The sequence below is a fragment of the Gracilinanus agilis genome, chromosome 2 (genome assembly GCF_016433145.1).
Source record: "Gracilinanus agilis isolate LMUSP501 chromosome 2, AgileGrace, whole genome shotgun sequence".
Taxonomy (NCBI): Eukaryota; Metazoa; Chordata; class Mammalia; order Didelphimorphia; family Didelphidae; genus Gracilinanus; species Gracilinanus agilis.
Genome location: NC_058131.1, coordinates 419,289,813 through 419,316,219, shown reverse-complemented (window position 1 = coordinate 419,316,219; position 26,407 = coordinate 419,289,813). Strand labels below are relative to the sequence as shown.

General features: G+C 36.0%; 2 protein-coding genes across 2 annotated transcripts in view; one reads left to right on the top strand and one right to left on the bottom strand.

Moving 5' to 3' along the window:
* The window catches only part of MOK (MOK protein kinase), a 77,750-nt gene that overhangs the window by 3,604 nt on the left and 47,739 nt on the right, over positions 1-26,407 (top strand). Inside the window, exon 2 of the mRNA XM_044664620.1 lies at positions 9,603-9,717. Coding sequence (XP_044520555.1) covers positions 9,603-9,717 — 115 coding nt within the window. The remainder of the gene's footprint in view (positions 1-9,602; positions 9,718-26,407) is intronic.
* Positions 15,911-26,407, bottom strand: part of WDR20 (WD repeat domain 20) — a 160,865-nt gene continuing 150,368 nt past the window's right edge. The window contains exon 5 of the mRNA XM_044664615.1: positions 15,911-16,083. The gene's annotated coding sequence lies outside the window, so the exon portion shown is untranslated. The remainder of the gene's footprint in view (positions 16,084-26,407) is intronic.

Genomic DNA, 26,407 nt, shown 5'->3' with positions numbered 1-26,407 from the left:
TACCTATTTCCATATTATTAATTTTTGCTGTAGAATAATTTTTAAAAAACCTAGTCTCCAAATTACATACCCATACATACATCTGATAAGTGATGTCATGTTTTGCTTTTGCATTTCTTCTCCCATAGTTCTTTCTTTCAATGTAGATAGCATTCTTTTACATAAGTCTTTCAGGAGTATGCTGGCTTGTTGCATTGCTACTAGGAGCAAAATCCATTACATTGGTTTTTTCCACAATGTTTTACTTTCTGTGTATAATGTTCTTCTGGTTCTGCTTGTTTCATTTTGCATCAGTTCATTGAAGTTCTCCCAGTTCATATAAAAAGCTTCCAGATCATCAATCCTTATAGCACAATAGTATTCCATCACCATCATATACCACAATTTGTTCAGCCATTCCCCAATCGATTGACACCCCCCCCATTTTCCATTTTTTTGCCAGCACAATGAGTGCAGCTTTGAATATTTTTGTACAAGTATTTTTCCTTATTATCTCTTTGGGGTACAAACCCAGCAGTGGTATTGCTGGATCAAAGGGTATGCATTCTTTTAAAATTGCCTTCTAGAATGGCTGGATTAATTCAAACTCCACCAGCAATGCATTAGTGTCCCAATTTTGCCACACCCCCTCCAACATTTATTATTTTCCTTTACTGTCATATTGGCCAATTGGATAGGTGTGAGGTGGTGCCTCAGTGTTGTTTTGATTTGCATTTCTCTAATTATGAGAGATTTAGAACACTTTCATGTGCTTATTGATAATTTCTATTTCTTTATCTGAAAATTGCCTATTCATATCCCTTGGCCATTTGTCAATTGGGGAATGGCTAGATTTTTGTACAATTGATTTAGTTCCTTATAAATTTGAGAAATGAGGCCTTTGTCAGGTTTTGTTATAAAATTTTTTCCTCAGTTTGTTGATTCCCTTCTAATTTTGGTTATATTGGTTTTGTTTATACAGAAGCTTTTTAACTTAATATAATCAAAATTATTCATTTTACATTTTTTAGTGTTTTCTATCTCCTGGTTGGTCTTAAATTCCTTCCTTTCCCATAGATCTGACAGATAGACTATTCTATGTTCATCTAATTTATTTATGATTTCCCTCTTAATATTTAAGTCAATTACTTACTCTGAGTTAATCTTAGTTTAGGGTATAAGATATTGATCTAAGCCCAGTTTCTAGCAAACTGTTTTCCAATTTTCCCAGCAGTTTTTGTCAAATAGTGGGTTCTTGTCCCCAAAGCTGGGATCTTTGGGTTTATCAAACATGATCTTAATACTAGTCTATTCCATTGATCCTTCCTTCTATCTCTAAGCCAGTACCATATAGTTTTGTATAGTTTTGTATAGTTTGATATCTGGTAAAGCTAGGCCTCCATCTTTCACATTTTTTTTTCATTATTTCCCTTGATAATCTTGATCTTTTGATCTTCCAGATGAACTTTGTAATAATTTTTTCTAATTCTATAAAAAAGTGTTTTGGCATAAAAAGTTTGAATAGGTATAGCACTGAATAAATAAATTAATTTAGGTAGGATTGTCATTTTTATTATATTAGCTCATCCTCCCCATGAGCAATTAATATTTTCCAATTGTTTAGTACTAGTTTTATTTGTGTGAAGAGTGTTTTGTAGTTGTGTTCATATAATTCCTGAATTTGTCTTGGCAAGTAGATTCCCAGATATTTTATCTTGTCTAGAGTAATTTTAAATGTAGTTTCTCTTTTTAACTCTTTCTGCCACATTTTGTTGGAAACATAGGAGTGCTGATGATTTATGTGTGTTTATTTTGTACCTGCAACTTTGCTAAAGTTATCAATTGTTTCTACTAGTTTTTTAGTTGATTTTCTTAGATTCTCTAGATCATGTCATCTTGTCATCTGCAAAAAGTTTTGTTTTCTTATAGCCAACTTTGATCCCTTTAATTTCTTTTTCTTCTCTAATTGCTATTGTTAGCATTTCTAGTACAGTATTAAACAGTAGTGGTGATAATGGGCATCCTTGCTTCATTCCTGATCTTACAGGGAAGGCATCTAAATTATCCCCATTGCAGATGGTTTTAAATAAATACTGTTTATTATTTTGAGGAAAGGCCCTTCTATTCCTATACTTTCTGGTGTTTCAATAGGAATGGGTGTTGTATTTTGCCAAAGTCTATTGAGATAATCATGTGATTTCTATTTAGTTTGGTGGTTGATATAGTCAATTATGCAGATGGTTCATTAAAGATATTGATCTATAGTTTTCCTTCTCTGTTTTTGGTCTTTCTGGCTTGGGAATCAGTACCATATTTATATCATAAAAAGAATTTGGTAAGACTCCATCCTTGCCTATTTTGTCAAATAGTTTGTAGAGTATTGGGATTAATTGATCTTTAAATGTTTGATAGAATTCATTTGTAAACCCACCTGGCCCTGATGATTTTTTTCTTAGGGAGTTCTTTGATGGCTTGTTCAATTTTTTTTCTGATATGGGATTATTTAAGTATTCTATTTCCTCTTCTGTTAATCTAGGCAATTTATAGTTTTGTAAATATTTATCCATTTCACCTAGATTGCCATGTAATTGGGCAAAATAGTTCTTAATAATTACTTTAATTTCCTTTTCATTAGAGCTGAGATCACCCTTTTCATTCATGATACTGTTAATTTGGTTTGAGAGGTAGATTTAGAGGTAATTAATTCTTTTTTTTTTTTGTACATGTTGAGTTTGAGATTCTTATGAGATGTTGAACAGGGATTTGGTGATTCGGGATTAGTGCTTAGGAGAAAGATCAGGGCTCATTGTGTAGAGAAAGCAGTGCTCTTAGCTCTTCATGACTAATGGACCCATGGAGGCAAGAGCTGCCAATGCTGTGAAAAATGTTTGCCATAGCTTTGGTTCCTATTGTAATTGTGTTGAAAAGGAGCAGTGGAGTGAAATGGCTAGGCACTGTGGCCTTCATTTCCCCAAACTTTCTGGTCACCATGACTGTTGACCCTCCCAGCCCCTCTTAAAGATTTTGATGAAGAGTGAAGGGTGATGGCTACCTTAGCATGATACTGCCCAATATTTTTGCCACTTGATCCTATTCCGAACAACTATAGAAACATGATTTACTGGTACTTTCCTTTTTATGATTAGCAAACTTTTGTTCTCCTAATATTTGTGATTTATGATTGAGTTTCTACTGAAGTGAAATACTTTTTCCTTGCTGTTGTAGTTCAATTGTGTCAATTGGCTCCTAGGCAGAAGAGTGGTAAGGGTAGGCAATGGGGGTCAAGTGACTTGCCCAGGGTCACATAGCTGGGACCTCTCATCTCTAGGCCTGACTCTCAATTCACTGAGCTACCCAGCTGCCCCCTGTGTCTGACTCTTCATGAGATACTGGAATGTTTTGCCATTTCCTTCTCCAGGTTATTTTTACAGATGAGGGACTGAGGCAGGCAGGGTTAAGTAATTTTGTCCAAGGTCACACAGCTGGGTCTGAGGACAAATTTGAACTAAGGATGATAAGCCTGCCTAACTCTAGGTCTGTTGCTCTTGTTCACTGTAGCATCTTGATGTTTATTAAATATTTATTGAATTTCTTCAATTTTTACTTTAGGCTTTAAAAATATTTTTCCTTCAATTACATGTAAGATTTTTTAACATTCATTTAAAAAATTTTTGAGTTTCAAGTTCTCTCCCTTTGTGCCCTTCACCTTCCCTGAGATGGTAAGCAATTTTGATATCAGTTATACATATGAAATCTTGTAAAACTTATTTCTATATAGGTCATTTTGTGGAAGAAAACCAAAATTTTAAAAAATGACGAGAATGAAAGATATTATGTTTCAGTATGCATTCAGGCATCATAATTTCTTTCCCTAGAGGTAAATAACATTTTTCAACAAGGGTCTTTTGGAATTGTCTTGGATAACTGTATGGTTGAGAATAGCTAATTCATTCAAGGTTGATCAAACATTTGCTCTTACTGTATATAATGTTCTCTTGGTTTTGCTCACTTCATTTTGCATCCTTTCCAGGTTTTTCTGAAAGCATCCTGCTCATCATTTCTTATAGTGCAATAATATTCTATTATGACCATATACTACAACTTATTCAGCTTTTCTCTAATTGATGGACATCTCATCAGTTTCTTTGAACAAATATTCCCTCCCCCATTCCCTTTAAAAAAGTCTCTTTGGGATATAGACCTAATAGTGGTATTGTTGTATCAAAGGATATGCACAGTTTTATTGTTCTCCACAATGGTTGAATCAGTTCACAACTCCACCAACAGTTCATCAGTGTCCCAGTTTTCCCACATCCTCTCCAACATTTATCATTCCCTTTTCTGTCATATTAGTCAATCATATAAATGTGAAATAGTACCTCAGAGTTGTTTTAATTTGCATTTCTCTAATTAGTAGTTATTTAGAACATTTTTCATATGACTATAGATAGCTTTGATTTCTTCATCTAAAAACTTCCTGATCATATCCTTTCATCATTTATCAATTGGGGAATGATTTGTATTCTTATAAATTTGATTCATTTCTCTATTTATTTGAGAAATAAGGCTTTTATCAGAGAAATTTGTTATAAAATTTCTCCCCTCAGTTTTATTATGAAACTTGTCCACATATGATGGACATCTCCTCAGTTTCCAATTCTTTGCTACCATAGAGCTGCTATAAATATCTTTGAACAAATATGTCCTCCCCTGCTGTTCCCTCTAAAAAATACTTGATAGATGGATATCATCCCATCAAATTCAACTTACTCCCGGCCCTGTATCCATGTCCACCCCTTCCTGCCAGTATTAGTGATAAAATTCTTAAGTATCTTAAGTGCCTTAAGTATGTTAAATACCTTAAGTATCTCTTATAGATCTCTTAAGTATCCTAGTTATCACCTTCCCATGTAAGAATGTAATTAGTTTAACCATATCTTAAACATTAAATTCTTTTCTGTTTACCTTTTTATGTTTCTTTTGAGTTTTGAATTTGATTATTGAATTATCTTTTTAACTCTGCTCTTTTCCTCAGGAATGCCTGAAACAACTCCTATATTTCATTAAATGTCTATTGCTGTAGTATTATGCTTAGTTCCACTGAGTATGAATTCTTGATTGTAATCCTAGACCCTTTGCTTTGAAGAATATTATATTCCGTGCCGCCCTGTCCTTTAATGTAGAAGCTGCTATATCTAGTGTAATCCTAATTGTGGCTTCATGGTATTTGAATTTATTTTTCCTGACTACTTGCAATATTTTGTCCTTAGCCTGGGAGTTCTCAAATTTGGCTATAATAAATAGTCCTGGGAGTTTTAATTTTAGATCTCTTTCAGGAGGCGATTGATGGATTCTTTCAATTTCTATTTCCCCCTTTTTTTCAAGGGTAGTTCTCCCTGATAATTTTTTGTAATTTGTTGTCCAGGATCTTCTTTTGATTATGGCTTTCAGCTAGTCCAATAATTCTCTCTCTCCTGGATCTGTTTTTCACTTCATTTGTTTTTCCAATGAGATATTTCAAATTTTCTTCTTTTTTTTTGCTTCTTTTGACTTTGATTGTTCCTGATTCTTATGGAGTCATTAGTTTCCATTTGCCCAATTCTAATTTTTAGAGAGTTATTTTCTTAATTGAACTTTTGTAGTTGTTTTTCCATTTGACCAATTATATTTTTTAAGAAGTTGCTTTCTTCATTGGATTTTTGTGCCTCCTTTTTCATGGACCAATTCTAGTTTTTTGGGAGTTACTTTCTTCATTGAGTTTTAAAAATATCTTTTACCAGACTGTTGACGCTCTCATTTCTTTTTTCAGTTTCTCTTCTACCTCTCTTATTTGATTTTTTTTTTAAAACCCTTACCTTCTGTCTTGGAGCCAAGACAGAAGAGTGGTGAGGGTAGGCAGTGGGGGTCAAGTGACCCAGGGTCACACAGCTGGGAAGTGTCTGAGGTCAGATTTGAACCTAGGACCTCCTGTCTCTAGGCCTGGCTCTCAATCCACTGAGCTATCCAGCTGCTCCCTCTTATTTGATTTTTAAACTTCTTTTCAAAGTCTTTCTGGAGTTCTTTTTTGGGCCCAATACCCTTTTTGCACTTTCTGTAAAGGCTTTACATGTTTTTGTTTTGGCACTATTGCCCTCTTCTGAGTTTGTGTTTTCATCTTTCCTGTCATTAATGTAACTTTGTATGGTCAAATTTGTCCTTTATCTTTTGCTCATTTTTCCAGCTCCTCCCTTCCCCCCTTACCTCCAAAGACCTTGCCTCTCTTTTTGAAGTTCAGCTCTGTTCTTGGGGTGGGGAGGCTTTCCTTAGGTATTCCATGCATTGGATTGAGTTGGATTCTGTTCCCCAGCTTGCCAGTTTCCCTGAATGTACTTGTACTGGGCTGTTGTGGGATTATTTCCTGCATACTAACTATAACTGTTAGAATACTATGCTTCAGGGAACTTCAGTTCATCAGTGTGGGTTATTCTTCCACCAGTGTAGAACTTAACTTTTCTTATCACTTAGGAGATAGCCTTTGAGAGTTATTGTGGTCAAAAATTCATCTCTCTATGTTCAACTTAGCAATGAACTTTTGAACTTCGTGAGACTGGTCCTTAGGCCACAGGTACACCATTTTCCACCTAGATGGAGGCAGTATACTATATTTAAAGAGTAATGGATTTATATAGTTAGATGACCTGAGCTCAAATACCCTCTCTCATGTGACTTTGGGCAAATCTCTGTGGGTTTTGATTTTCTTATCTACAAAAAGGAGCAGTTTGTCCCCTATAAGCTATAAGGAAACTATATGAGGTCTCTTATACTTCCAAAGCTATGATTTTTAGAATGGGCTACTTTGGGAAATAGAATACTCCGCCCTGATTGTAAGTCTTTAAGCAAAAGCTCTAAGACCACTGGTCAGGAATAATGTTGTAGTTGGAATTCTTTTTTTAGGTATGGATTCAAGTAGGTGACCTTGAGGTGTCCCCATTAACTCTGAGATTTTATGACTCTGAGACTATGCTCAAAGCCTTTGCAGATTGGGAGGCCCTGCCAGACTTGGATTCTCAATTTACGGTTTTCAAGTGCTCAGGGTCACTTCCATGCTAGAATGAAACACCATTAGAGCAAGACTTTAGTGGAAAATGGAAAGATCTATCTAGATATATGTGTATGTGATTATCTAGTGTGAATATGCATTTTTATATATAGGTATCCCTTCCACATCATGACTTTCCCCATTGCAGTTTCAATATATTTTGGTTTGGCATAAGAAATTAAATGGGGGTGGGGTGGGGTGTATGAAGCTAAGATGGAAGAGAAGGTACATAAACTCACCTGATCTCTATTAAATTACCCTCCAAAAATTATGATAAAATGCCTCAAAATGAATTTTGGAGCAATACAACTCACAAAAGGTGGAGTGAAATATTTTTTTAGCCCAAAACAACTTAGAAGGCTGGCATGAAAGATCTAGTGCATTGGGGTAGAAGTGGAGTATAAAACAGCATATCAAGGCAGGTCCCACCATGGTAACAGGCCTTTCAGGTAGCTGAATCAGCAGCAAGGGCTTCTGGAGCTCTTAGCCACAGATGGTAGGAAGGATTGGACAATTGCTTTGAAGGAGATTACAGGGGTCTCTTTGGTGGCCCTGGTTCAAGATTCTTGTTACGTTGGCCAGATTGTAGTTTTAGGGTATGGTCTCAGGGTGAGGAGGATCACTAGCACACACCAGTACTTGTGGCCACAGGGAAGCAGGCGACTCAGGTCACAGTTCCAAGAGGGAAAAGAGTGGTTATGGTGGCTCACAGACCAGAGCACAGGTCAAGAGAATATTAAACACACCTCTCCTTTCTACTACTTTGGATGAACTGAAAGCAGATAGATTCCCACAGCCAGCTCTGAAGGCAGCTGTACAAAGAACCTGAAGCATGGAACGGTGCACCTTTCACCAGAGTTATAGAGCTCAACTCGAAGTTTTTTAAGTTAAAAGACAATAAAAAGACTGATAAATGAGCAAACAACAAAAAAAGAAGCTCAATATAGAAGTTGATGACAGGGAAGGCACAAACACAAACTCAGAACAAAGACAATCTTGTTACATCCAAAGCATCAAAAAACAATAGTAATGGTCTAAAGCCCCCCCAAAATTAATGGAGGAACTCAAAAAAGATTTTAAAACATCAAATAAAAGAAATAGAAGAAAAATTGAGAAAAGAAATGAGAATAATGTAGGAAAATCATGAAAAAAGTCAACAGCTTGGAAAAGGAGTCACAAAATACTGAAGCAATTAATACCTTAAAAACAAAATAGGTCAGTTGCTAAAAGGGGCACAAAAATACAGTGAAGAGAAGCACTTCTTAAGAAGCAGAATTGGCCAACTAGAAGAAGATATACAAAATACACTAGAAAAAAGGGTACAAAAACTCACTGAGGAAAAGAACCTTTTAAAAAGCAGAACTGGTCAAATGGAAAAAAGGTGGTAAAAAAGCTCACTCAAGAAAATCATGTCTTAAAAATTAGAACTAGACAAATGAAAGCTAATGATTCCTTGAAACATCAAGACAAATAGAGTCAAAAGAATGAAAAAATAGGAGAAAATGTGAAATATTTCTTTGGACAAACAACTGACCAGGAGATAAATAAATAAATAAATCCAGGAGAGATAATCTAAGAATTATTGGACTACCTGAAAGCCATGATCAAAAGCCATCACTTAAGACATCATCTTTTAAGAAATTATCAAGGAAAACTGCCTTCATATTCTAGAATCAGAAGGTAAAATAGAAATTTAAAGAATCCATTGATCACTTCCTAAAAGAGATCCCAAAATGAAAACTCCCAGGAATATTATAGTCAAATTCCAGAACTCTCAGGTCAAGTAGAAAATATTGCAAGCAGCCAAAAAAAGAAACAATTCAAATATCATTGAGCCACAGTTAGGATAACTCATTTAGCGGCTTCTACATGAAAGGATTGGATGGCCTGGAATATGATATTCCAGAGGGCAAAAGAGCTAGGTCTTAAGCCAATTATCACTTACCTATCAAAACTGAGCGTATACTAATAACATTGCAAACATCCAGGATTATTCTGAGGGACTTATGAGAAAGAATGCTATTCACATTTAGAGAAAGAACTGTGGGAACAGAAATGCAGAAGAAAATATGATTTATCACTTGTTTATATGGATATATGATTTGGGGTTTTGGTTTTAAAAGATTATTACAAAAATGAATAATAAGGAAGTAGGTTTTGAGTGATTATATATATATATATATATATATATATATATATATATATATATATATCTCCCAGTGGAATTGCTTGTCAACTTCGGGAGGGAGACTATGAATCATGTAACCATGGCTTTTTTTCTGTGTGACCTTGGGAAAGTCACTTAACCCTAATGGTCTAACCTTTATGCTGGTCTGCCTTGGAACCAATACTTAGTATCAATTCAAAGACAGAAGATAAGGGTTAAAAAAAAACATAAAACAATCAAAATGGCATTTTCCCATTAAAATATTCTTTAGGTTAAAAAAACTAAGATATTTGGATCAATGTTATAAGTTTATGTTGACAAATATGAAAAATCAATACTTCAACAGTGGTTTACATATCAATTTATTTTTGTTTGTAGAATATAAAGCAGTTGGCAAAATAGGAGAGGGAACATTTTCTGAAGTTATAAAGATGCAGAACATAAAAGATGGAAATTATTACGCATGTAAGCAGATGAAACAGCATTTTGAAAGGTAAGCAAAAATCAGAAAGTTCAAATAACTGTAAAGTAATGTCCAATGCATTTTATTGGAAAGCAAACATTTGTATTTGGTGATAGATAGCCAGATTCTTCAGGCAATGTAGAGTATGAGCTAATTTTGTTTTTATGATATATTAGATTTGTCACCCAGTTGGAGTATAGCAACTCTAATTTAAGAAGATAGACTCTTCAGAACATAAGGTATAACTCATTTTATGTAATAGATTTCTTCCTGAAAATCTCTGTGTAAGCTTTCTTTTGCAAATCAAATCTTTTCTGAAATACTTTTAGGAGTGTTTCCAGTTGAAAAGAACTCTATTATGAGCTCTTTCACAATTTGAAGAACCACAATAGGAATGGGGAATTACTTGTCTATGGATCAGATTTAGTCCATGACTTACTCTTATTTAGTTTATAAGTTGTAGCCCCGAGAATATTTCCCCACCGGTGCCATTATATCTCAGTTAGATGAAAACGCTAGATTTGATTGGGGGAGGGAAAAATGACTTTTAGATTAATTAAATACTTGTTTCATTGACACTTTTAAACATTTGTGAGAGGAGATAGTTTTAATTTCTCAACAAAGCTGTGGAAACTTTGATGCCTTTTTGATATTAAAGGGACTTTTAGGTCTAGGTAGTCAATTGAATATCTTTCCAAAGCTCCAAAATTAATTTCTGAAATTTAAGTGCTATCTTTATATTCTGGACAAATAAAATTTCAGAAGTCTAAGGAATATTAAACCTAAAAGGAGGAAAACAATTTCTTAATTCACAAGGAAAATATAGGATGGGTAAAATGGATACTTCAAAGCATAATAATAACTAACTGTCCATTTTCCAAATAAAAGATTACCTAATACTAATAAGTGTTAGTACTCAGCCTTTCTCTGTGACTTTCCTTCTTGTCTCTCTTGATATATATTTTTCTCTATATATCTTCTGTTTTTGTCATTCTTCTAGACTTCTCTCAACTGATCATAATACAGGGCTAAAGAACAGTAATGCTTTCTAGTCACCTAGAGTTCAGACTTTTTGAAACTTTAGCCATACCAGGCACAGCTCCAAGTAAGAAGAAAGAAAAAACAACTGAGAATCAAATTGTCAAAATATCTGTCTATTTTGTTGCTCATGTGAGGCCCTGAGTCAGCCATCCTGAGATCCTTAACCTATTGACTTAGAATTGTACATAAAATAAGATACAAAATGAAAGCAGGTGGTTACAGATACTAGCAAGTAGTGTCAGTCAGACATAGAACTATAAAAAGCAGAGAGAACTAAAAAAAGCACAGCACTCTGAGGCCATATAATAGTCTATAAATAGTGTTATATGTGTCACTCCTTCCCCAGTGCAAAAGACCCTGCCAACCTTCTAAGTTATCTTGGCTTGAAAAATTATTTCACCTCATCTTTTTTGTGGACTCTTACTCCAGTATTCAATTTGAGATGGCATATCAAAGTTGTTTGGAGCATAATTTGTTAGAAATTGAGCAGGTCAGTGTATATATGCCATCATGGTTGCCTCCCCCCAAATATCTAGACATATTTGGATATCTAGATATCTTTATGTCACATCTTGTACCTTGAATCCTTCACTTCTCCATCAGGAGATAGAGACCATGTATCTTCTGGAATTATGAGTGGGCATTATGTTGATTAGAATTCCTAGGTCTTTGAAAATTGTTTTTTTAAGGTATTTGTCGTAATTGCATAAATTGTTCTAGTTCTGTTCGCTTTATTCAATAAAAATTCATTTAAGCCTTCCTTGGTTTCTTAGAAGCTATCCCCTTTATAATTTCCTACAGTCCAATAGTATTTCATCATATTTGTATAGCATAACATGTTCATCCATTTCCCAATTGACATGCATCCCTTCATATTCCTATTCTTTACTAACTCAAAAGGAGATATACTTTTGCATACCCTTAGGTTTTTTGGCTTAGGATTAATCTATCTCTTAATGTACCTCACCTTGACTTTCCCCTTTTCTCCTTTCCCGACTATTTCTCTGTTGAATGAAATGTATTTCTGTGTCTGACTCTTGTGTGTGTGTGTGTGTGTGTGTGTGTGTGTGTGTGTGTGTGTATTCTTTGACCAGTTCAGATGAGAATGAGGTTGTATGGTTCAGAGGTCAGCTACCAACCTTTTCCTCCTTATTTGGATATACTTCTAATTGCACACTCCAATGATATAATTTTTTAAACTTTTCTTAACTTCTTCTCTCCCACCATTTGTTAATCTTCCCCTTTTTTTCCTTTCTTATTTTAAGATCATCAAAACATAACAACTATTCCCAGGCCTTCTGTCTAATTAGACTCCCTCTAATTACATCTCTGATGATCACAGGGTTCTGAGAGGACATTTGTATCATATCTCCATATTAGAATATAAATAATTTAGCTATGTTTAGTGGCTTATGATTGTTTTTATTTACCTTTTTATGTTTCTCTTAACCTAATGTGTTTGAACTTCAAAGCTTTTGCACATCTGGCCTTTTCATCAGGAACACTTAGAAGTCCTCTATTTCATTAAGGATTTATATTAAATTTTGCTGGATAGGTTATTCTTGGTTGTAAATCTATGTCTTTTCCCTTCTGGGAAATGTGGAGCCAGGATGGCAGAGTAAAGGCAGTGATTTGCCTGAGCACTCCCAAATTCCCCTTCAAATAACATTGAAGTAACATTTCAAAATGAATTCTGGAGCAACAGAACCAACAAAAGGATGGAGTGAAACAATGTTCTTTTCCAAGATAACTTAGAAGGAAAGATCTCTCTCACTGGGGTGAGAGTTAAAGTGCAGACCAGGCTGTGCCCTGGCAAACCAGCAGCAGGCCTTGAGAGCAACTAAATTGGTGGCAGGGGCAGCAGCTTCCATAGCTTTTATCCTATAGATGATAAAGGGGGTTGGAGAACTGATCAGAAGGGAACTTTGCTGGTACTGGGAACAATTTCTTTGTCGTACTGCCCATACTTAGCTCAGGGTTGCAGGGATAAGGCTAAACACTAGCCAGAATGGGGACCTTGGTCACAGTTCCATGGTGGAAAAGAGTACTTGTGGTCAATAATAAACGAGGGCATAGGCCAGGAGAGGAGTGAACACACTTCTTTTTAGATCATACCGCATTGGAAGAACTAAAAGCTTACAGACTCCTAGAACTAACTCAGAAAACAGCAGCATGAAAAATCTGGAGTTTGTGATAGTGTCCCCACCATGTTGGGAGTAGAGCCCAACTATCAAGAAATAGGCTGGAAAAAAATGAGCAAATAACAAAAAAAGTACCTGACTATGGGAATAGGGAAGATAAAAAATAAACTCAGAAGAAGACAACAGTATCAAAATAGCTACATGCAAAGCCTCAAAGAATAATGAAAATTGGCCTCAGGACCTGGAAGAGCTCATAATGAATTTTAAAAATTAATAAAAAAATTAATAAAAAATGTGAAAGAAGGTGGCTTAGCTTTTTCAGATCTCAAACAGTATTGGAAAGTGGTAATCATCAAAACAATCTGATGGCCTCAGACACTTAGTTGTGTAACCCCCAGTCGTCTAGCTTTTATCACTCTTCTGTTTGTATACCAATGCATAGTATGGATTCTAACTTGGAAGATAAGGGTTTAAACAAATAAATAAAATAACAACCAATCTGGTACTGGCTAAGAAATAGAGTAATGGATCAGTGGAGTAGATTAGGTATACAATACATAGTAGTAAATGATCAAAGTAATCTATTACATGATAAATGCAAAGATCTAAGTTTTTAAAATGCTGGGAAAACTGGAAAATAGTGTAGCAAAAATTAGATATAGACCAATATCTCAAAATTTAAAAGACAACCAGGTCAAAAAGGGTACACGACTAGATAACAAAGGGTTATACTATAAGCAAATTAGGCAGCATGGAATATATTTATCTGTCAAATATATGGAAAAAGGAGGAATTTAGGACCAAACAAGAGATAGAAAGCATTATATGATGTAAAATGAACAATTTTGATTGTTAAATTAGAAGGCGTGTGAGGGGGGTTATCAGATATATGAGGTGTGCTCTGGTGACCCCCACCTGACTGGAATATGTGGGCCAAAACTACTCACTCCCCCCTCCTACTGGGAAGATCTTTGGGGGTATAATTAGTAAGGGGGCTCCCCAAAATGGAAGGGTTGTTGAGGAGATGATAAAGGAATGTGTTAGGAGTTGTTTGAGACCTACATGGACTTTGTCCAGTACCCAGAGTCACTGATATAAGCTAAAGCCCTCCCAGTCCCTCCAAACAGTTCTCTCTCCAAGCTGGAATAAAATGTTCTTTTCCATCCTTCAGCCACCCAATACACCACCCACTCCCAAGTCACTGCTCCAAACTTTGACTAAAGTGACTAAACAGGGATTTATTTGAAGATAACAATATTCGGGATTCAGAGAAAGGGTTTGGGATTCAGGATGGAGGGTAAGGGTCAAGCTTCTTTATCTAGGCGAGTTTTTCTGGGGAGAGCAGTACTGGTTCTTTTCTGGTAGCTTTATCCATTAACTGCCTCAAGCCCCAATAACTCCTATCCACTAAACTAATTAACTAAACTGAGTTCCCTCATAACAGGGTTATGGATCAAGCAGGTTCTGGAAGGTCCCATGAGCCCGCTCCCCCCAGGAGTCCAGACTCTTTAGCTAAGACGGAATAACTGCTATATCAAAATCCTCTCAGTTGGTGAATGAAGTAGGCAGATCAGTTGTAGCAGTTGTAACATTCAAGGAAAGCCTCTATTTTGGGGGTTCAGGAGCACCAGATTCTCACTGGATCAATACCACCTACCTCCCTCACCCAACCAAGGTTAAGAGAGAAGTGTGTGGCAGTTGGAATCTCCTTCAGAATTCTCCTCTTCACTCTGGCCCCTCCCTAACGCTTATTTCTTCAAGATTCTTCTAGGCTTGTTCTGATTCCACCTCAGAGATACATGGCTTGCTTGGCTTTCTTTGCTTAAATTCAATCCATCTGTTACAAAGGTTTTTGCATAAATAAAACCAATGCAGCCAAGATGAGAAGGAAAGCAGAAAACTGGGCAGGGGGAGATAATTATAGCAAGTTTCTTTGATAAAGGCTTCATTTCTCAAATATATAGAGAAATGAGTCATATTTGTAAGAATACGAGTCAGTTGGTCAAAAGTTATGAATAGGCAGTTTTTGGACAAAGAAATCAAAGCTATCAGTAGTTATGTGAAGGAAATACTCTAAATCACTATTGGTTAGGGAAATACAAATTAAAACCAATTGAGGTACCAGATTGACTAATATGACAGAAAAGGAAATGGTGGAGGGAATATGAGAAAGTTGAGACACTAATACACTGTTGGTCAAATTGTAAAACTGATCCAGTCATTCTGGAGAGCAATTTGGAAACATGGCCAACTATACTACTCTTACCCAGCAATAGTACTCTGTGGTCTGTATCCCAAAGAGGTTTAAAAAAAAGGGTCTATTTTGTACAAAAATATTATAGAAGCTCTTTTTTGTGGTGGCAAAGAATTTTAAGTTGAGGGGATGCTCATCATTGGGGAATGCTTAAATAAATGTGGCATATGATTGTGATAGAATATGATAAGCTGAGGATTTTAGAAAAACCTGAAAAAGCTTATATGAACTGATGCAAAGTGAAGTGAGCAGAACCATTAAAACATTGTACATATTAGCAGTAATATTGCATGATTATGAATTGCGAATGACTAATTTCAATGATACAGGAATCAATGATACAGGGATACAATGATCAGGGACAGTCCCAAAGGAATCATGTTGAAAAATGTCATTTGCCTTAGAGAAAGAACTGATGGAGTCTGAATGAAGGTCAAAGCATATTTTAAAAATTTTCCTGTTTTTGCCTGTTTTCTTTCTTTCACGTCTAAAATGAAAATGTTTTCTTTAATTGCACTTGTATAACCTATATCAAATTACTTGTCTTCTCAATGATGGGGGAGGGAGAGAGGAAGAGAATTTGGAACTCAAAAAAAATTTTTTAAGTTAAAAAATGTTTTCATCCAATTGGAAAAAAATTTTTAAAAATAAAAGATAATAGATGTCTTGAAATATCATATCTAGACTTTTTTTGGTCATGGCGATCAGGTATTCTAATGATTCTCAATTTTTTTTCTCTTTGATCTGTTTTCCAAGTTATTGATTTATTTTTGCTATGAAATGCCCTCCATTTTTTCTTCCATCTTATAAAGTTATTGGCTTCTAATTGGTCCATCCTAGTTTTCAAGGAGTTTATTGCTTGGGCAACATTTTGTACCACTTATGCCACTTCTTTTCTGGTTCTTCCTTACCTCTTGTTTTTCATCCAGTCTTCTCCACTCCCTCCACTGGTCTCATATCCTTTATTAAAAAAAAAAACAAAACTTTTAACTCTTAAAAAATGAAAGCTTCTTGCTTAATTTCCTCTAGGAATTCTAATTGAATTCAGCCAACCTGTTTTCCTTTGAACCTTTGCATATAGATGTTTTAGTTATTCTCTTCTGTATTTGTGTCTTAGTGTTCCTGTTTTAATAATTTTTTATAGTAGGATTCTTTTTTGGTTTATTCATTATTCCATTTTACTTCATGACTTCAGACTTTATGTTATGATTGGGCTCTTTGTACTTCTGGAACTTGCTCCTTACTTGATACACAGACCAAGGCATCAGACCACTCCTCATTGTAGAATGCCACCTTTGGGTACTGGTCCCCTTCTCAGTACACCCAGAATCTGTTACCCAGGACTGGGTAGTGAGTGACAAAGCTGGAGGTTGACATTTGTTTCTGCACCCTTCATGAGGTCATGGTGCCCTGGTAGGGTTCTGGGACTTTGTCTTGCTCTGGTTCCTAGCTGCTTCTTGCACTACAGTATTCTATATGGCCTGCTTCTGGACAGACCACAAACTTGGCCAAGTGTCTACCAACTTCTTTTTCTGTCTCACTGTGCTGACCTGGTCTAGGAAAATAACTCACTGTGACTTTTTCTTGGACTTCCTGATCAGGATTCAGTCTGGAGCATTTTCTAGCATTTGGAGGTATTTGGTGGAGAGCTCACTGTAATAATAATACCTGTTATTTCACCACTTGGCTCCCAACTCTTAACATATCATTGTCTGATATTGAGTCATTTGATAGTGCCAAGGATCTGTTACGATTAAAAATGATAAAGACTGATATAAATATAGAAATTAGTATTTTAATTAAAGCCATGCTGAAAGGGATAAAGTCATTAGACCATGTGCTGGTAAGAATTAAAAACTGCCACCTCCATTTTGTTACCTTTCGTCTCTCCCCGAACCTGCTAGCTCAAGAGGACTTACTTTTGATTCTCCTCCCATTTAAACTGTCCTCTGCGTGGTGACGCAGGCATTCCCACGCCCAAAGAACCAGAACCGGAAACCTGTTGGACCACGGGAAATGTAGTTTGATAGTTCCCACATGTCCATAGAAAATATATATATACTTTTAAATGGCATCTCCCAAATTCCAATTACACAGATCTGAGTGGTAAGAATTTTCATTTCTGGTTCTTTAGTAGCTACATTGCTGAAGAGGTAGGGGCTGAAGCACATACAGAGGAAGTTCTCCATGGAGACACCAGCATGGCTGGTAATGGGGCGGGGTTTGGGTTGTTGCCCTTATGGTTCTTGTGTTTACTTGCCATTTGGTGGCAGTGGCTGGTGTTGGTGATAATGGGAACAGTGAACTTCTTTACCATAAAGAATGCTTATCTTGATGGCCAGAAAACAGAGGTCTAGTTGGAAAGTTCAGTTGGTGGTCTAGGGGGCACTGCTACAACAATAACAATCATCTCCTTCCCCTACCCCCCACCTTAGTTCCTGGGCAAAGGGGCTTAAATGTAAAATAACTGTTACAAACATTCATGTAGTCAAGTCATTTTCAGATGTTGCATAGCCATTGAAACAGGTCCCTATGCAGGACAGATAGTAGTAGTTGCTGGGCTTCGTTCCCACAATTTGCTGCTTGGTGCTGTGCATTTTATTGGACTGCTATTAATGCCAATGGGGAACTCCATAACTTCCAAACTTTTAAGGCCATCAACTGGACATTGGTGGAGAAAGGGATAGTAGAGAGAAAACTTGATCCTCTTTTCTGCTTCCATCCCCTGTCAAGCTCCTTCTCAGTAGTCCACCACTTGCTCTGACCACCAGCTTGACTGGGCTACTATTGGATTCTGTGACGATGAATTGGCTTTCTGGATTACATAGGTCCTGAGCTGTCATCCCAATACAATATATTTCCTGTTTGGCATCAGCTACTTCCAATGACCAGTGATAACTTTCAAATCGAAAAAGGATTTTAAATGGAATAATTTGAGATTGAAATTCAAATTGAAAATTGAAAAAATTATTCATACCTAATTTACTTTTCATTGACTCAATCAAGATATCTGGGTCTTCTGGTGATTAAATAGATCTGGTTTAGACTCTTACCTTTATACTTTCTAATTCAAAGATTATTCTGTTTGGAAGGGAAAACCAAAGCAAAATTGGAGTTGAACAGTTTAACTTTTCACTATTACAAATCATATATTAACATTAAATCCTCTGAAATTGTTTTTTTCTTACTAAATATTATGTTGTGGGATCTTACTCATTCTTTTTCTAGTCTTTTATTCTCTTAAAACTCAGAGCACATCAAATTATTCCTGATATTCCTTTCCTCTTATTTTTTATCACAAATTTCATGATGTTGTGGTCACTTGTCTCTAAAGTTCCCATTATTTCTTCTTCATCAGCCAATTCCTACTTTGTGGCATAGGATCATAGATTTAGAAGTAGTAGAAGGGATCTTAGAGGTGATTTAGGTCAGTGTTCTTATTTTGCACATAAGGAAACCAAGGCCCCAGAGAGGTTGATTAACTTGTCCAAGGTCACACATGACAGAATCACTATTTGAACCCAAAGCTCCAGACTCTAAATCACATCATTCTTTCTATTGTTAGGATATTGCAGAAGATATCTTTTTTTGTCTTGGAAGGGACTGAACTAGATTAGCTTTGAGATCCTATCCAGTTCTAAGCATGTATGACTCTTTCATCACCATAGGTTGTAAATTATATATAATATATATGTGTATGTTTTTAATATATATAATATGTATAGATATGTGTATATTATATACAATATGCACATGTGTATATGTGTGGGTACCTATCTATATACACACTTGTACATACATACATGTATATAAATAACATATATATGTGAACCTCCTTATCATAAAGAATACTTGTCTTGATGGCCAGAAAGCAGAGATCTAGCTGGAAGTTAAGAGTTGTTGTGGTCAAGAAATTCATCATTCTGTAGTGAACCTGGTAATGAACCAAACAACTAGTTTGGTTCTCAGCTAGCAGGTATACTGTCCATCACTGAGACCACTTTTACCCCTGCCTTTTTAGTTTGGTTTGCTGTGCTTTAGCTTGTATTCTACAAGTTAAGGCCATATTTTCACTAGGATTTTAGTTGAAGGAGAATATTGGTTTATAGAAAGATGGACTTTTGTGCCAAGGAGTAAATTACCATGTGCTTATTTTTGTATACATTTATGTATATTATGTATTGTTTCTTCCATAAATAATGTAAGCTCCTTGAGGACAGAGATTATTATTTAAAAATTTTTTAATGCAACTTTATTTTCACAATTACAGAGTATTCTTATTAACTATATACTAGTACAAAACTACTTGCCAGAAGTCTGGGAAGTGACAGTTTGATTCCATATCACAATTCGAGTTTTCTTAGGGACTGTTATGACATCTTTCTCTGGATAGAGAAATTCAAAAGGGCAAAGTGGTCCTACAACTCATTCAGAAGGATTTTTATGTGTGTTCTCACGCAACTTTATGTGTTTTCTCAGTATGTAGCAGTGTGTCTGATACACGTTAGGCACTTAACAAATGCTTGTTAGTTTTTAAAATCAATTTACTTTGCCCCTTTTACTACCCCTTTTCTTTCTTTGCTTAAGTAAGTGATTCAAAAATCTTCCCCTCCAATTTCCTAAGTAGCTTTCTTTTTTTTTCTTTTCCAAGAAGGTTTTCTTTGCTTTGCGTCTTTATTTCTCTTCACTTTCAGTTTATTTCTGAATTGTTTTCTGACTCATGGACTGCTATGTCCCTTCTTTATTTTCTGTTTCCTTATGAGAGCAAAGCCTTATAAGTACTAGATGTAAGAAATGAATTTAGGTCAGAGGTAAGAATCCTTAGTGAAGAATTAAAAAAACACAAACAATAGAGTAGAAAAACTAAATAGATGATGTAGGATCTCTTCAAAGAATTAGAAGCTATGACAGAGAAAATAGCAGATAGAAAAGTCCTGAAAAGGAAAACAATTTGACAGAAGTGAAGCAAAAGACAGTAATATTATTAAAAGAATATATGAAATTAAAAGAATATATGAATTCCATGCAGCTCAAAACAACTTAAATATTTTTTTTCTGAATTGAAGATAGTTTATTTTATTTTTTATTAATTAATTAATTTAGAATATTTTTCCATAGTTACATGATTCATGCTCTTTCCCTCCCCTTTTCCCTCCCCCCGCCTAGAGCCAAGGAGCAATTCCCACTGGGTTATACATGTATCATTGTTAAAAACCTATTTCCATATTATTAATATTTACAATAAGTGATTATTTAAAGTCAAAATCCCTGATCATATGCCTATCGAACCATGTGATCAATCATATAAAATAACTTATCTTGAAGACAGGATTTTCAGAGTTAAATTGAAGGTCATAGATTTCCCAGAAATTGACATGTTAAAAATCTTGAGTAGGAAATAACACAAGAAAACTGTCTATCTCTTCTATACCTTAAAAAAAAAAAAGCCATCTAGAACTTGAGTACTTAACTGACCAAAACAAAATCAGAAAAAAACCCAAACCTCTATGCTTCACATTTCAAGGTCTGTAGGGTTAAACTTCATAATTTCAATGACAAACTTTACAAATAGCCAGGAAAAAAAAACTTTCAAATATGAAGAAAAGGCCAGTTTGAATAATATTGAATTATTTTATATCTTTGAGAAATTGCAGGAGAAAGAAGACTGATAGTCCAAAAAAAAAGAGATAACTCAAAATGATGTATTTTGGAAACCTGGGCCTAATCATCAATGAAAAAAATGGATTATCAATAAAAGAGAGGCTTTTGATACATTTTTTAAATAAATAAAGTTGAATAATTTATTTAACTTTTAAATACCCAAACAATAGAAACACGAGAAAGTACAAGTAGCTTGATAAGGCTAAATTATGAAACCAATACTCTCATATTTATAGGTTATTGGTTTTGTTTCATTTTTTAAAAGGTTGATCTGTGGGGTAAAAGAAACAACAAAAGGAGATCATCAAGGGATCAAAAGGACCTCAGGGTTTAAAGATTTAAATGGAATTTAAAGGATCAAGAGAAGGAAAGGCAGAAGAGTTGAATTAGTTATCTTAGGGCTAAAACCTCTGAAGCCTTCCCTGTAAGTGAATCATGATCTTTTTTGGGGGAGGGGATAATAGAGAAGTAAGTTGCATTAATGGGGAGAGAGGAGGTACAATAATGTTCCCCTACCAGGTCCATAGAAAAACAGACATTCAGGGGTTAATAATTCCTATAGTCCAGTGTTGGGGAACATTTTTGAGACCAAGTGCCCAAAGTGCAACCTCAAGCAGTCTGAAGTTCCCCCTCCTCCACCCTTGCTTTACTCCAGACAGTGGAGGGAGGAAGTACTCACATTGGGTGGCTAGAAAGAAGGGCGTGGGATGCAGACAAAAAATGTCCTTTGCCAACATGGCTATATCGCTCAAAAAGTGGGAGAGTTGGGAAAACTGGGAGAATGTGGAATAAAAAGGGAAAGGAATTTTCTTATTCCACAAAGGGAAAGGAAAAAGTGTTACTATAGAACATTTCTATGGTAGTAATATATTTCTTCCATTGAGAGAGGGACATTATAAAGGTTTTGTCTGTGGAGTAATTTGCATATGAAAAATTGTGTCTGTATTGCCCTAAGAGAAAGGAAGAAAGGATTTTCAGGGATAGCCATCATCCAAAGGAGAGAGAGAGACAGATAGACATACAGACAGAGAGGAGGAGAGACAGAGAGAGAATGTGTATATGTGTATATGTGTGTGTGTGTGACATTCAGCCAAATCTGATAACATGGCTTTAGGAATGGAGTCACAGTCAGGGCAGGGGGCAGGGGTTAGGACTGGTCCTCAAAATGTGGAACTCTTGCCATACAACAATACTTCTATTCAATACAGTTTATTTCATGAATTGATATTTCTAAGAGTGAGGCATAGTAAAAGTTAGAGATAACTTCTCTATATAGATAACAGGCAATAACAGGTGAGATAGAAGTATGATGTGGACTGACAGTAGTCAGTAAGGGGTAGTTATAGGAACCAGACCCTGAAACTCTGAAATCTTGCATTTCTCACTAGTTAATACTGGTTAAACATCCGTGACAAAATCTGTAGTTTCATTATTAGTCAAGCATGAATTGTAGATTGTTCAATTATCTATTCTGTGTACTAAATCTGTAACATTCTATACTAGGCATCAGCTTTGTGTTCTTAGAAATAATTAACTATAGTGATCCTCCAATGTACCACATTCCATCTTCCCATCCCCATGTTCCCACTCTAGAAGGGGGCAGCAAGACCTCTCCCATGTTGACAAATGATGGCAAGGTGGACAATGGAGGAACACAGAACCTGCGCACTGGGGACTCTGGTATTCCAGAGAATCCCCCAATCTTGCTCGTGCTCCTTATTCTCTATGGCAACAAACCTCAAAACATACCTCCACCTGGGTTTGGAAAGGGAGATGCTAAGTTACTAGACCCCAGTAAATATGCCAACCCTGATCCATACGGTGTGGAAGCTGCCACTCCTTGCTGGAAGCTGTCATTCTACAATGGAAGCTGCCACTTTAGGGTAGAAGCTCCACTCCTTGGAGAAACCTGCCCACCCTACAGAGGAGCTACTACTATCAGGTCCAAAGAGGCTACTCTACTAGCCCCTGGGCTTGTCCATCAGTCCTAAGGCTACCTGATTAGCCCCCAGACTATTTCATCTGCTATTAGGCTATTATACCACCAAAAACCACTTCTACTTCAAATAAAATTCTTTTCTTACTTCTGGACTGAATGGAATTTGAATTTCCCATTCTTGGGTGAGACCCTGCTACAAACTTGGTTGTGTTTCTCCCACATCAAGTAGGTCACACTTGGTTCTTATGAGACTTTCTCCTCATGAGGGACATAAAGAGAAGAAAGAAACAAGTAGCCCATGGTTTGGAATATGAAATTCAGAATAGACTGGAAGAGAAGAGAAATATCAAGGAGAACATGAAACAGCAAAATAAAGTCACTTTAAAAGTTTAGTGGGAAAGCAAAGAAGAAAGATTTTTAATCATTTGTTCAACTCGACAGGGAAGAAGGGTCAGAAGAGAGGGAACAATTGATCTTACAGTTGACCCTTGCTATATCATGGTTCACTTACAATGGCTTCACTGTATCGCAGGTTTAAAAAAAAATCTTAATTCTGTATCATGGAGTTTTTGCTATATCGCAGAAATTTGTAGATGAATACTATACTATACACAATGGAAAAGCAGTACACCACTACTGCTTGTGCCAGTTTGCTAACATGAGATTGTACATGGCAAACTATTGGCTGATGGAGTGAAAGGTGACCAACCACAACATTATGTTCTGTATCCTGGGCGCTGATTGGCTCAGTGACTTTAGCATTGGTCTGTTTGCTCTCTTGCACCGTGCCCATATTTTCAGAAAGTGTTTAAGAGCATATGAAGTGTTTATAAGAGTGTGGGAAAGGTTAATAAGAATGTGGAAAAGGTTTATAGGCAAGTAGGAAGGGTTTTAAAAGCCTTAAAATATATATAAATAATAAAATAAATATAACTCCGCTACTTTGTGGATTTTCAGATTTTTCACCCATAGTGGGGATCTCTGGGATGTAACTTCTGTGATAGGTGAGGGACCACTGTATTTATCTTTTAGTAAACATTTTTTAAGCATCTCCTATGTACTAAGCACTCTATTAACTGCTGTGGATACAAAGATATAAGTGAAACAGTCTTTTCCCTCAAGGATCTTGCAATTTGAAGGAGATGACATATATTTCAAGATAGTTTTGATGGAGAAGGCCCTTGTTGCTGAGCAAGTAAACAAAGGATTCATATAGAAGATTTTACTTGAGTTAAGACTAGAAGTGATAATTAGGATTATAAGTGGCAAAGGTTAGGAAAGAATGCATTCCGGTTAGTGAAAAGGCATGGAGATGAGAGATGGAGTATTATAAAGAACAAGAAGAATGCCAATTTGAGTGGATCATAGTATGCATGAAGGGGAGTAATAAGTAATAATGCCAGGCAGCATGTTGGGGCTAGTTTGTGAGGGGTTTTAAATGTCAAACTGAAAAGTTTATATTTGATTCTAGGAGCAATAGGGAGTCACGAATATTTGAGTGCATCATGAGATCTGAGCTTTAGGATTGTTTCTTTTGCAGCTGAGGGAAGATGGCTTGGAGGGAAGAGAGAGGGCCTTTTGAGGCAGGATACCAGTTAAGAGACTATTGGAATAGTATAAGTGAGAGGTCACTTAATGAGCCTATAAACATTTATTAAGCACTGTTTTCCAGGCACTATGATACACTCTGGGAATACAAAGTAAGGTAAAAAAGACATTCCTTGCTCTCAGGGAACTGAGTTTAATGGGGGAAACAAGATGCAAACAACTCTGTCCAAACAAGCTACCTATGGATTAAATTGGAAATAATCAACAGAGAAAAGGACTGGCATTGAGAGATCAGGCAAGGCTTCTTGTAAAAGTTGGGTTCATAGCTGGACTATAAAGAAATATATAAAGGAATCTAAGAAACCCAGGAATCTGAGATGAGGAGGGAGAGCATTCCAGGCACTGGGGACAGCCAGTGAAAATGTCCCCTTGAGGTATAGAGAGTCTTGTTCAAGAGATAGTAAGGAGGCCAGTGCTACTGGATTGAAGAGTACATTTTGAGGAAATATGTATAAGAAAACTGGGAAGGAGTGAAGGCAGGTTCTGCTGGAAATTCTGAAGGTCTTTGCGTGCCACAGAAAGGATTTTATATTTGATCCTTTGGAGAGCCACTGGAGTTTATTGAATAGAGGAATAGGAGATTAAAATGATCAGACTTGAATTTTAGGAAGATCACCCCTGGCAGCGAGATCAATCTGCCAAACCAAGCTGCAATAGACATGAGGTGTGATAAGGGCTGGAAATAGGGTGGAGTCTGTGTCCCTGGAGACAAAGGGATTAAGTGTGATAAATATTTAGAGGTATAAGTAATAATATTTGTAACTGGTTGGATTTGTAGTATGAAGGAGAGTGAGACAAATAATTAAGGGTGAAAGAAAGAGAAATGAACAACTTTGGTCAATTCAAAAAACTTGGGATAAAGGCAGGTAAATGGGAGTGAGTGTAGGAAGAGCATCTGAGTACTAACATCAAAGAAATGGAAACTAATTGAAGTATAACCTTTATAATGAAAAATGGAATGAAAATTGAAAAAATGCTCAACATCACTAATAGAGGTGCAAATTAATGCAATTGGCACCTTTGAGCTGGGTTTGTACCCCAAAGAGATCATAGATAAAAAGACTTGTACAAAAATATTTATAGCTGCGCTCTTTGTGGTGGCAAAAAACTGGAAAACAAGGATATGTCCTTCAGTTGGGGAATGTCTGAACAAATTGTGATATATGCTGGTGATGGAATACTATTGTGCTCAAAGGAATAATAAACTGGAGGAATTCCATGGGAACTGGAAAGACCTCCAGGAATTGATGCAGAGTGAAAGTAGCAGAACTAGGAGAACATTGTACACAGAGACTGATATACTGTGGTACAATCGAATGTAATGGACTTCTATACTAGCAGTAATGCAATTACCCAGGACAATCTGGAGGGATTTATGGAAAAGAACGCTACCCACATTCAAAGGAAGAACTAAAAAAGTGGAAACACAGAAGAAAAACAACCGCTTTAACACATGGGTTGATGCGGACATGATTGGGGATGTAGATGAAACAATCACATCAATGTAACTATCAATAGTATGGAAATAAGTCTTGATTGATGACACATGTTAAAACCAGTGGAAATGTGCATTGGATGGGGGGGGCGCAAAGGGTGGGGTGAAGGGGAAAGTAAAAACATGAATCATGTAACCATGGAAAATTTTTCCCCCCCAAAAATAATAATTAAATAATTAAAAAACAACAACAACAAACAATTGGCACAAATAAAGTCAAGGAAATAGAATGTTTGGTTTTTTTTGGAGGATTATGGAGTTTTCCACTACTGGTGGAATAGAAAACTTGTGAGATTGTAGTATGCATGCAAATAAATGTCACAGGTACAAACATATGATCCAATAATTCCACTCTTGAGAAGTGCTAATAAAAACAGAAGAAGTGCTTGAAGATTTTCAGAGTACTGTTCAATGTAGATACCAAAAAAGGGTAAATAATCTAAGTGGAGAAATGATTGTATAAATTGTGTTATATTGATGTAATGGAAAACTGAAATCTAATTAAGGTGAACAAGTATTGAGGACCATGAGTAATTCTGGAAAAACCTTTATGAAATAATTCAAAGCAAAATATAAGCAGA